Genomic DNA, 13028 nt, shown 5'->3' with positions numbered 1-13028 from the left:
CCTTGACGTTTATTTACTGCATTGTTTTTCTTGGTTTCTACACCACACTCTTTCCTGAATCTCTTCAAATGTCCTTTAAATTCCCCAAGAGGATCTTAATCAGTGTTTCATTACCATTCAGTATGAACCAGCCCCTGTTGGGCAAACTCTGTAGCCAAGTTACCTTATAGGCTTCTGGCCATAATTTATTACTGAATCCTGTCATTGTATCTTCCCCAGTAGAGTCCACTTTTGCCTGAATGCTTCTATTTCAAGCTTTACCAAAACCAAAGAAGTGTGGGTTTGTTTTGCAGAAATGGATTTTATTTCATTTGGAACTTTTAGAAACATACATAGGACTGCAGGGAGGATGAAGGCAAAAGACAGTATTTTCAAACTGAAGCACCAAGCCATGTCACTGCGGATACTTCAGAAGGAAGAACTACCCAGTGCCTGTTGGCATCTGGCAAACGAGTTTCTCCAGACTGACACCATCATTTCCTTGGCAGGTATGAATCTATTCCCAGTTTCAGGCAACCTTGCTTTGCATCATTTGTTGATGCAAAGAGGTTTCCATCAACAAGAGGGCAGTCTTTCATCACATTCAAGTAATTCTACTTGAATTACACCAACTATGTATACAGCTACCCTTAACAATTTACATGCAAAATTAGAATATTGTGCCAAAATTGTTCACCAAAGTAAATGAAACTCTAGACTTAAAACTTTATCCCAAAAGTCATGGGAGCAAAATATATTCTTAAAAGTCATCAGTTTAACCATGATACAGGGAATAAACCTTCCAGATGGTTACACAGGTCAGAAATAAAGCAGTGTTTTGGGAAGTCTCTTTTAAGAATTGGGGCACTGTTTCCTTTCTTGAATTCATTCATCATAGTGAATTGTAGTATACAGACGTGTTGTTTCATTTCTGTAGACATTAAAGTAGAAGATTGAGGTAAAGGAGACTTTTATTAACTTCATTTCAGTGTACCTGTGTGTACTGTATACCAGCAACCAAAGTTAAAGGAAGAGTAACACTCATATTAGGCAAGTCAGTCACTATGTAGTAATTAAGACCAAGATTATCACAAATAAGCATAGATTACTGATTACTAAACAAGTCCCCTAGGTCAGACAGATTCAGTCATTGCTTTCTCTGGACAACTCCCTTTTGCCATAAACTACAGAGAGTTGGATGCTTCCTAGTCAGATTTATCCTTAAAAGGGATTAAATAGTACAGAGGACCTTACAGAATTTGTCTGACATCTTGCTATACCTTTCCGTGCTTTACACCTTAAGTGGCCTCTTGAGCCTAATCAGACTTTGCCATGATAGCAACTGTAAGAATCAGTTATGTTTAATAGAACGATCCAAAAAATGTATCAGTTATCTATTCTTTGTCCTACGCATTCCTCATGGAAAAAGGAAAACACAAATCTTAAAAACTATAGCAAGTCAAGGAAGCCTGAAAAAGAAACCTAAAGTTTTGGCTACATGTTAGAAAGAAATCAAGTCTTATGAATCTTATTCTCTGGCTTTGATCTGGTTGTCAGTTGGAATGGACTTGCCCAAATGATGGCCCACAGAGAGGCCAAATTTCTTGTTTTTCTGTTCTTCCTGGACCTCCTTTTTCATTAAGAATCCTGCCTGAAAGTTTAGGTCAAAGAAACTACTTGGAGCAAAATACAGTGGAGTCTCGTCCCAAATATTTTCCAGGCGTTTCTTCCAGCCTTCCAGGACCTGAGTTCGGGCATCTGCAGGAATGTGCCCAACGCCGTATGTCAGTTGAGGTTCTAAGACCTGGAAGCCACAGAAATGCAGAGTGCCACTCTGGGGATGCACAAAGCACAAAGGTGAGTCACAGCAGAAACCCCAAACAGCTTGTAGCCTATACAAACTGCAAAGGTTAATCTGGGTCTCCCCAACAAGATACTCCGAAGTGGAGGCCTGGGGCACCCTGGAGATCAGTTCAGAGCTGTATTCTATCAACTTTTGCTCTCCATACCTAGCCGTTACCTATTTTAGCCTATTCAGTTGTGCTCTTCTTTATGTGAATAAAACCTTGCAACTGTGCCAGCCTAGGACTCTCTGCCAAAAGTGCCAGAAGTTCTGTTCCCTAAGGGAGAGTTGCCGCTGTGCCTTCTCTGTCTTTCCATAGAAGCAGACAGCTCTCAACCATGTTCCTTATCACTTATTCTCCCAGAGTAATATTAATTCTCCTACATCCTGAGAGCCTAGTAGCCACCACAAAGCACACTTCAGACTTCAGTGTTACTAGCTGAACTAAAGCATTTTTTTAAATTTTGGGGGGCTCTAATAGTCTGTGGGACTGTAGCAGCAACTTGGAGGACAGGAAGGTTGGAGAGGGATATTAGCCATCTAAAGAGAATCAGACCATGTGGCTTTCAGGGTTATCCTCACTAGTCCTTGGTTAGGAGAGAGTGGTGTGTGATGCCGGCACAGGTGGGTTACTCTGTAAGCATGAGGACCTGGGAAGGCAGGTAAGTCTTAGAAGGAAGCATTACTATGCTTTCACCACAGGTCTGTTTTCAGTTGTTATCTTGAGGATTTGGACCCCAGAGGAAGCTCAATTAATTAATCCCCCCGAAGGTTCACTGAAATTGAAGTACCTGAATTGGCCAGAGAATGATATTCATGTCCCCATGGACACCCTGCAGAGAGTACATGGAGCCACTGCCACCAGTGGTGATGGAAAGCACTGCCTTCTTATTCTGCAAAAGATAAGTCATTACCCTGCACATCTCCTTGGTGGCAGGAAGTTCATGAAACAGCCCCAGGGAAGAGAACCGCAAGTCCACTCATCTGTTACTGACATTACTTCCCACACTGGCTCCTCAGAGCCACACAGTGTGATACTACCCAAGTACCAGCCTAGAAGATGGAACCACAGACAGGTGGTGAGCACGGGCAGGCTTTTACAACCCTTTAGAACAAGGGTTCCATATTCCTGGGTGTGGCAAATCCAGGGATGGTTGGCATAGAAATGCAAAATCAGTGCTGACTGCCTGTGCCTAGGGGAAGTTATTTTTTGATTGTTTTATTCTGTCTCCCCAAAGTGCTATGCATGTATCTAGGCACATAATCTAGGTCTCAAAATGTTTCTTGAGCAGTACTTGGGTCTCTGAAAAATGAAGACAGACTATTACTGTGGTAAATTTCAAACATAAAATAGTACAGCTGACCACTGAACAATGCAAGCGGTAGGGGCGCCACCCCACACAGTCAAAAATTCACCTATTACTTTTGACTGCCCCGAAACTTAACTACAGCTTGTTGTTGCCTGGAAGCCGTACCAATAACATAAACAGTGGTCGACACATTTTTGTATGTTAAGTGGTCGACACATATTTTGTATGTTAAATGTACCATATACTGCACTCTCACAATAAAGCAAGGTTTAGAAAAGAAAACATAAGGAAGAGAAAACACACAGTATTTATTTTTAAAAAATCCACATATAAGTAGACCCAGGCAGTTGAAACCTATATTGTTCAAGGGTCAGCTGTATAAAGATACATCTACCACCCAGTTTCATCTCTCAGTATTTTGCCATTCAAGTTTTAGCTAATCCTCTTACCTCTTTTTCCTGGGGCATTTTAAAACAAAGCCTAAACATCACATCATAGTATCTATTAAAACTTCATTATGCTTCTCTTCCAAAAGGACCTGGAGGCTGACCTTAGTATCTAATTGTGCTCAAAAGTCTATCTCAGGACCGAATCTACCCAGCACCCAGCTGTTAGGGAAAAAAAAGAACCAGCCACCTACCTGGAAAGGTCCCTTGTCATACAAGGCAGCATACGAGTAAGCAAACTCGCTGATAAATACCCGCTCAAACCAGCCCTTCAGGATGGCTGGGACTCCAAACCACTGCAGTGGGAACTGGAATGAATGACAGAGAGGTCAGGTCAGGAGCACCTGCAGCACAGGAGGCCTCACTGTGGCAGCACTTAGTGGGACCTCACTGAAGGGCAAGCCTTTCTTTCTTCAGGCCCTTGTCATCCCTCCTGCAGGAAATAGTGCATTTAAGGATAAGTATTATCTTTGGTCAGTCAACTTGACATTCTTGTTTCTGTCTAAAGTTGCAGGTAGGTCTGAAGAAGGCCACACACAGGTAAGATTTTCTTCTATGAAAGAGCATTTGACAATGAAGTTTAGACAGCAAGGACTGCAGACAAAGTGCTTCAATGTGTGATGCCTATATCAATATTTCTTCAAGAGCTCGCTTTTAAGTGGGTGTGGTATCAAAATGTTGAAGCATGTACCTTGTGCTCAGGGATGTAAAATCCTATCAGTTAGAATAAACAGAACCACTCAAATTTATAAACAAATGGTCAGTGTGACTAAGGGTTATCAGGGAATTCCCATGAGAAAGTCATGCTGGGCCTTTTGTCCTGATAAAAGCAGTGGAAAAACTATACCAGTATTTCTCCTCTCTAACCCTTGACTTAAAGGCTGTGACAACTGGGACCAGCCCAGAAGAAAAATAAAACACAGGGACTTTGTATGACTCAATAGCTCTCTCTTTGAAGGGTTGCTGACCTACTGAAGAGGGGCTAAGAAAGAAGGGTTTTCGAACAGAAAGAACATCGGGTTGCAAGTGAGTTGTGTTCTCACCCCCAGTCTGTCACTAACTTGATGCCTGACCTTTGCCACACAAGACCCAGACATTCTCTAAGTTTCATTTGCTTCAACTATAAAAACAGTGGCTGGAGGGACCTCTAGTAGCTTCTCCCATTCTCACATTTAAGACTCTCCAACTGTGAGGGGCCAGATCTCAGCTTTTAGGAAGAACGGGGAGCATATTTAGGCCAGATTTCCTCCCCTGTGAGTGTACTGCAGTCAGAGTTGAAAATCGAATTCGTTGGCTTACAGGGTATTAAGAGTTTACTCTCCCTCAAGTTGTTTTTGGAGAAGTGAGTAAACTGAGCAGAAGGCCAGCCCCTGTGGCACTTTGGAATAAGTTAAAGCACTTCTTCCCAGGACTCTTATCTCCACATTGAAATACTGTCCTACATAGTACAATGATTTTTCTAGAATAGGGATTTTCCTGTCCACTGTTGGGAAACTGTTAAAATAAATATACAAATCTGCAGCGTTTACACGACCCTTTAGTATGTTGCTATTTTGTAGTGACAACCTGCACAGTTGTACTGATAGTAAAGAAAACATGCACTGGATAGAAGCTAAATTTAACGACCACCAAAGTCCTTTCCAGTTCTAGACTATGGTGGTTCTGAGATGCAAAATGGAGAGCTGCTGCTGCTGCTGGTGCTGCTGCCTTGGCTGCACTGGGATAAGATGCAGTAGACAACCTGGGCCGAGAAGACATCCTTCATGGCTAATGGTGTGGCTTTGATTCATAGCAACCGGCCTGGAGTAGAATGAGAATTCAAAGCTTGGATTCTTTACAGATGACTGAATAATTGCAAAAACCACAGCCATTATCATCCTTCTAGTGACATTTCCAATGTCATATACATTCAATGTTCAGGTGAAGAAGATAGTTGGAACTGGTAGAAGTCATTGAATACAGTTTGGTATTTTTCAAAAAAAAAAAAACATGACTGACAAGAAGCATACACATTTCTGGTACTGACTGCTAAATGGTGGGCAGCTTCCAGAAGAAAGGCCACCGTTTGCTGCTGAAACACATGGAGTAGGACAATGCATATTGACTGGGAAGCTTCAGCAGCAGGGAAGTCAGTCTCATAAATCACTCCCCAAACTAGTTAGTCGGGGTGCTTACAGAGAGAGAGGAGAAGTGCAGGCTTTGTTAGACATTTCATGATGGATCTCATTGGTTCACCGCAGCATTATTAACAGCAGCCAAGATATGAAAGAAATCTAAGTGTCCATCAGTAGACAAAATGGATAAAGAAAATATGGTACAGCACTGGCTGGGTAGCTCAGTTGGTTGGAGTGTCATCCCAATACACCAAGGTTGTGTGTTCAATCCCTGGTCAGGGTACTTATAAGAATCAACCAATGAATGCATACATAAGTAGAACAGCAAATCAATCTCACTCTCTCCCTCCTTCCCTCCTCCTCTTTCTCTCTTTCAAAAATCAGTTTTAAAAGATATGGGCCCTGGCCAATTGGGTCAGTGGATTGAGTACCGGCCTGTAAACCAAAGGGTGGCCGGTTCAATTCCCAGTCGGGGCACATGCTTGGGTTGCGGACCAGGTCTCTATTTGTGGGGGAGTGCAAGAGGCAACCAGACATTGGTGTTTGTCTCCCTCTCTTCCTCTCCCCCTTCCCCTCTCTCTAAAAATAAATAAATAAATAAATATAATATAATATAATATAATATAATATAATATAAAGATATGGTGCATATATAGAGCCCTGGCTGGTGTAGCTCAGTGGATTGAGTACAGGACTTAACCAGAGGATCATGGTTCGATTCCCAGTCAGGGCACATGCCTGGGTTGCAGGCCAGTTCCCTGCAGGCCAGTTCCCAGCAGGGGATGCACTAGAGGCAACCATACATTGATGTTTCTCTCCCTCCTTCCCCTCTAAAGATAAATAAATAAAATCTTTTAAAAAAAGATTCAGTTTAAAAATAATAATAAAGATATGGTACATATATACAATAGAATATTATCAACATGGATGGACCTAGAGGGTATTATGCTAAGTGAAATAAGAAATACCATATGATTTCAGTTATATATGGAATCTAAATAAGAAAATAAATAGCCCTGGCTGGTGTAGCTCAGTAGATTGAGCACGGGCCTGCGAACCAGACAGTCGTGGTTCGATTCCCAGTCAGGGCACATGCCTGGGTTGCAGACCAGTTCCCTGCAGGCCAATTCTCAGCAGGGGACACATGAAAGGCAACCATACATTGATATTTCTCTTCCTTTCTCCTTCCCTTCCCCTCTAAAGATAAATAAATTAAATCTTAAAAAAAGAAAATAAATGAACAAATAAAATAGGAACAGACTCATAGTTACAGAGAACAGACCAGAGGGGAGGAGAGTTGGGGCGCAGGGTGAAGAAGGTAAAGGGATTAGAAGTACCAACTGGCAGTTACAAAATAGTCAAAGAATCTAAAACACAGCAGGGTGAATATAGTCGATAATATTGTAATAACTTTGTATGGTGCCAGATGGGTACTAGACTTACGGGGCGGGGGGGAACTTTGTAAGGTATATAAATGGATCTAATCACTCCGTTGTACACCTGAAACTAATATAATATTGAATGTCAACTGAAATTGAAAAATTAAAATAAAAAAGAATAATTAATTGAAAAAAAGATTAAACACACTGGGAAGAAAAGCTTAAGACGGACATGTCATCTTTAAAGTCGCATTCATATTTTCACAGAGTAATACAGCCTGATTCACAGTACCTGTAAATCTGTGTAATGCACATTTGAAGTAATCACCTTTCTTTACAGAGAATGCAGCAAAGGGGGTAAGTGACTTTTCTAAGACCACACGGCTTCTTAGGTGGCAGGTCTAGGACAATAAGAACTCACGTGTCCTGACATCCCCCTTGCTGTCCCACCACACCTGAAAAATCACAAGGTCTGCAGCTTCCAGCTTCTTTTGTTCAGCCACAATATCTGGGCTCAGACGGCCCTCTTTATAAGCTAGAGTAGACTCGGCAGGATACTGAAAGTTCTCGGGGTTCTTCAGTTCACCTGCAGAGAGGAAAAAGAGAGACTGATGCCACGGGGCCAAGGCAGGACCAGAGAACCCGCAGGCCAGAAGTTCCACAAAGACCTAATTAGAGGGAGCTGCTCCTACCTGTGATGTCCTTTCTGGAGAGGACGGGATTGAAGTTCATGCCATATAGGTCCGACACCGTGACCTCCCATCCTTTCCTCTTCAAAGCCTCTACAGCAGCTTCCTTCATGGCATAGTTGAAGGATGTCCGCTCTGCGTGAGCCAGTACAATCAGTGCTTTTCTGGCTGTTTAGACACATGCAGGGCATATGGAAGAAATCAGTTACCAGCTAGCAAAGCCTGAGCTACAGGGGAGCTGAGCCGGGATCCATAAGGGAAGAGATGACTTTGTTAGACATTAGGTCATGCAATCCATCCACTGCAGCCAGAAATATCTTTCCTCCTTAAAAGTACCAACAAATAAAGGAGGCACTGTAACTCAGTGGGAAAACACAGGCTGGTTTAATCAATGGGATGGTCTGTAATCTGCCATGTGCATAAAAATAAAATTATCCCCTTAGAAGACTAACATAAAGTGTTAGACAGAAATCAGTATAGTGGCTCCCCTTGTTGGGGTAGCAACTAGAAGGGCACAGAAGTGGTTTTGGGGTGCTGGCAATGTTCTCTTTCTCAGTCTGATTGGTGACCACACAAGCCTGTGTTCCGTTTGTGAAAATTCACTTAGAACTTGAGCACATTTCAGTGGGTCTGTTGTATTAACAAAAGCTTTTGTTTTAATCTATCCCACTAACACACCACATATAACAATGATTTACTAGCAGATGAACAATCTAAATTAAAAAAAAATAAAACCATTAGAATAGTATAAGAGGAAAGAGAGTATGTATATAACCTCAGGATAGAGAGTACTTTTTAAGAAAGGCTAGAGATTCAGAAACTGTGAAGAAAAAGCTTGACTGATAAAGTCACATAACATTTTTTTAAGAATTATGTTTACTGAAAGTCACCATAAACAACCAAAAGAGAATCAACTAGGAGAAGATATCCTCAACTCTCATCACAAAGAGTTATAGTCTGAAAGAATGCCTACAAATAATTAGAAGATAGTCGATGCGACAGAAAAATAAGTCAAGCATAGGAACACGCTCTTCACAGAGGAGGAAATGCAAATGGCAATAAATAATGAGAAGGTGCCCTGCCTGGCTTGTCAGAAAAGCAAATTAAAATGAGATATTATTTACCTATCAGATGGGTAAAGCAATTTAGGGCAAACAACACCGAGAGCTATTGAGATTGCAGGAAAAATGGCACATTGCCAGAGGGAATGTGAATTGCCTCAACCTTTAGGGAAAATAATAATGCTGAATCTCTTAAGAGTTTAAAGGCACATAAATCTTTGATCTAGCTGTCCACCTTCAGGGAATCTGTTCTACACTACAAACGGAAAGCATCAGGATATAGGAGCAAGGATGTGTACTGCACCATTCTTTTCATTGGCAAAAGTCACAAATAACCCAAAAGTCTATTTGGGGGGAACATTTGAGTAAGTTATGGTACCTAAATACTATAGAATACTGTGCTGTTAACAAGAATGAGTTAACTATATTCAGTGACCCACAAAGATAGCCATGATATATTAACTGATAAAATGAAGTGAATGTGAATCCACTTTCATAAAAACCCAAAAAGGAAGCTACATAAATGGAGGTAGATTGGCAGTATATTGGCATGAGGGAAAAAAGAAGTGTAATGATCATATGACCTATTAATTCTTGGATGAGTAAGAGATGGCAGGGGGGTAGAGGCAGAGGGGCAAGACGAACTTTTTCTTGGCCATCTGTATTAATGAAGTTGCTAGAATGGGCAACAAGAGTGATGCATGCCAGCTTATTGTGCGCTCAGCACCACTTTAAGTGCTTTGCCTTCTTTTCCCGTTGTCACTGTAACCCCATGAAGTAGACACAATTAGTATCCCCCCATACTATGGATGAGAAAACTGAGGCACAGAAAAATTAAGCAAGTTACTACCTGAATTTACATAGTAATTGGGGAAGCTGGAGTAATTTAAAAATATAGTGACAGAGACAGTAAGTCATGCAGCAACGTGGGAGGTGTAGGGGAGAAGCACCAGTGACAGGAGGCTCATCACCACCATTTGTCCTGACCGTTGGTGCCACTGCTTCATACCTTGCTTGTGCTTAACTGGCAACCGTGGGTGGAGCCGGGAGAGAAATCACCTGCAACTTTTTTTTTTTTTTGTCTTGTTTGAAGAAGATTAGAAAGGCACGTTTATTTAAGCCTTCAGTTCTCTGCCTGCTTTTGTTATGAACCACACCTGGCAGAGGCAGCTCCTATTAGGTTAAATTCAGCCAGGTGGGTGCTGCAGGCCCCTACACGCCCCAAAAAAGAGGGTCTCTGAGCTGGATCCTGGCGTTGCTGATTTTATAAACTCTGACTTGGTGGAATAAAGTACTATGAGGATTTAAGTGGTATGGACGTGATTTATCTGCTTCAGAAGGCCTGGGAAAATGGAAAGGAAGTTCTGAAGCCGCCTCAACAAATTTCCAGCGCCTTTCTTATTGACTCAGAGACTGAACACTTGGGAGAAAAGTGAGTACATGAAGCGGTGACATGCATTTTCTCTGATCTAAACTTTGCATTAGTCCTATCAATGTTTACTGAATACTGCTCTGTTGATTTTTATTCTCTTGGCTTCCTTGTTATCAATATATACAATTTACTTATCAGTATTAACAAGCATTTTCTAAGTAGTAAAACAAAATTGTTTCCCAGAAAATGAGAAAATCAGGATATCTATGCCTAGTGCTTTCAAGGAGCGCACCATCTACTAGCTACAGGCATGCTTATTACACACACACACACAGAGATGCAATATGAGACACAAACAAGAAGAATATATCTCTAAGAGATATAACTGCCCCGGGGGGATATCTTGTTGGTTAGAGCATCATCGTCCTGATTCACCAGGTTGTCCTGCCATCGCCAGGCAGGGCACATACAAGAATCAATCAATGCAGAAATAAGTGGAACAGTAAACTGATGTCTCTCCCTCTGGCTCTCAGATCAGTAAGTTGAATTTAACAAAGTTACCCAAAGACAGGTGATAAACTACACAAATAACCAAAGGCTTTAGCAGGATAGGAGAGGCATGGGACAGTTTCACAAGGAAACCTTGACTTTGGGGCTGGCCGGTTAGGGAAGGCCTTCAGAAGGCGCTGCTGTTGGAGCTCGGTCTTTCTTGAAGGACAAACGGGATTACGTTCAGCACCTGTAGTTTAAGGTTCCTTACTGCGTGCTGTGTAGGCCATTTTCCACCTGGTAGGCGCACCATGTCTAGCAGCTGAGCATGTTTTTTCTTATAATGTATTTTATTGATTATGCCATTACAAAGTATCTTCTGTCCCTGTGGTGGTGGTTACTTTCAGACCTCAGCAGGGAGGTCGTCTCTCCTAACCGCCTACCTATTTTGTTGGGGGTGAGACAAAAATAGGGGCTCCCATCCCCTGGCGTTTAGTCAGGCTCCTCCCAGGCGCCTGATGCGTTCGATTTTCCAGGTGTGAGTCAAAAACACAAACCTCGGGGCCGGGTCTCTATGGTTTGCCACAGAGGAAGGCCGGCTTGGGGGGGTGGGGAGGGGTGCTCGGGGGGCCACTCACCAGCCATGGCTCCGGTGGTGCACTGATTCCCTGGGGCGGTGTTTGCTGGGCGATCCAGGTCAGGTGGAGAAGGGGATAGGGTTTTAGGAGGCTTGGGTGCAGCCCACAGACCCGAGGCTACTTTATACTTGGCAGGACCCAGCCCGGCCCACTGTGCCAGAAACCTAGCAAAGGCGGAGTCAGCCACACAAGCCCTGGGATGCAGGGCAGAGCTCTCGGTGGCTACAATTCTAGGGAGGAGCGGGCGGAGAGTCTGGATCGTGGGTAGGGACTCCACAAGGAAGAAGGCTGTTCCCGGGGTGGGAGGTGAGTGGGGCCTCCTGGAGCCGGGTGGGAGGCCCGCCCATCTGGTCAGGGTCCTGCCACCGCCTCGGGACACAGGAGAAAGTTTCTGCTGGAGTCCTGGCTTGTTTGGGCAGACTTCGTCCTTCTCTTAGCCCCTGGGAAATTTTTCCGTGCTCTGGAAACTGGTGAACAAAAAGACTGTGGTTTGTCAGTTTTAGATTTGCTGAGTCACTGTGACTCCAGATTTAGGAATTGAGGCCAGGCAAGCAAGTCTGAGATGGATTGGAATACTTGCTCTGGGGAAAGTGTCTTTTCTTCCTTTGCTAGGTTCATATTCTGCTGGTTTCCACAGCTCTAAGTTATGGGAACTTTTCTTCCTGGCACTGGGAGCCTGGCCTGGGGGGCCTGTTGTGGGCCTGGGACCCCTCGGTCCTCATCTGGGACCTCTGCAGCCTAAATAACCCCTACCAGTTTTTCTCTGCCACACATGGATGCGGGACCAGCCCACTCCAGTCTCCTCTTCTCTTACCAGTCTACCTGTGGCTTCTGTGTATCCTTAGTTATAGGATTTCCATTCCACTAGATTTCAGGTGGTTCCGAATGATGGGATAAGTGGAACAACAAACTGATGTCCGTCTGTCTCAAATCAGTAAGTCGAATTTAACAAAATCACCCAAAGAGGTGATAAAATACACAGCCAGCGGCATCAGCAGGATAGGAGAGGCATGGAACAGTTTTACAGAGGAAAACTTGACTTCAGGGCTGGCTGGTTAGGAAAGGCCTTCAGAAGGAGCTGCTGTCGGAGCTCGGTCTTTCTTGAAGGACAAATGGGATTACTTTCAGCACTTTAAAGTCCCTTACTGCATGCTGTGCAGGCCATTTTCCATCTGGTAGGCACTCAGTACCTAGCAGCTGAGCATGTCTGTGGTTCTGTAGGTTAGTTGTAATTTTGATATGGTTTTCTGGATAGCAAATACTGCCTTACCAAAATATATTGTGCATTTTGTCTTTATTAGGACTTTGATTACCTAAAAAAAAAAACAACAAACCAGTCTTCTACCACCATAATTAAAGTATCAAAGGTTAACAATAAAGTATCAAAGGTTAACAATAAAGAGATAGAAGGGTGGGTGTGGAGAAACTGGTGAGCGATGAGGTAATTAAGAAGTACAAATGGGCCCTGGCTGGTGTAGCTCAGTGGATTGAACAAGGGCCTGCGAACCAGACAATTGGGGTTTGATTCCCACTCAGGGCACATTCCTGGGTTGCAGGCCAGTTCCCTGCAGGCCGATTCCCAGCAGGGGACACACGAAAGGCAACCATACATTGATGTTTCTCTCCCTCTCTCCTTCCCTTTCCCTCTAAAGATAAATAAATAAAATATTTTTAAAAAAAGAAGTACAAATGGGTAGTTACAGAACAG

General features: G+C 43.1%; 1 protein-coding gene across 1 annotated transcript; it reads right to left on the bottom strand.

The window, feature by feature from the left end:
• Positions 1–281: 281 nt before the first annotated feature.
• Positions 282–11790, bottom strand: NQO1 (NAD(P)H quinone dehydrogenase 1). The gene is made up of 6 exons (XM_037162729.2): positions 11321–11790; positions 7764–7928; positions 7527–7657; positions 3773–3886; positions 2614–2715; positions 282–1813 (listed from the first exon to the last, which is right to left on the bottom strand). The coding sequence occupies exons 1-6, from the start codon at positions 11325–11327 to the stop codon at positions 1508–1510; spliced, it is 825 nt and encodes a 274-aa protein (XP_037018624.2). The 5' UTR covers positions 11328–11790; the 3' UTR covers positions 282–1507.
• Between the last annotated feature and the right edge of the window lie 1238 nt (positions 11791–13028).

Source organism: Artibeus jamaicensis, unplaced genomic scaffold (genome assembly GCF_021234435.1).
Source record: "Artibeus jamaicensis isolate MK-2021 breed Jamaican fruit bat unplaced genomic scaffold, CSHL_Jam_final contig_464, whole genome shotgun sequence".
In the NCBI taxonomy this organism is placed as follows: Eukaryota; Metazoa; Chordata; class Mammalia; order Chiroptera; family Phyllostomidae; genus Artibeus; species Artibeus jamaicensis.
The sequence above is the reverse complement of the archived record's forward strand: the minus strand, read 5'-3'. Positions and strand labels throughout refer to the sequence as shown.

What these genes read in the sequence shown, in the direction of transcription:
- NQO1 (XM_037162729.2), bottom strand. An exon ending in CTCCAGAAAGGACATCACAG is followed by an intron (nt 7,658 to 7,763) that starts GTAGGAGCAGCT and finishes TCCTCTCTGCAG; the next exon opens with GTGAACTGAAGAACCCCGAG. An exon ending in TCATTCTCTGGCCAATTCAG is followed by an intron (nt 1,814 to 2,613) that starts GTACTTCAATTT and finishes GTGCATCCCCAG; the next exon opens with AGTGGCACTCTGCATTTCTG.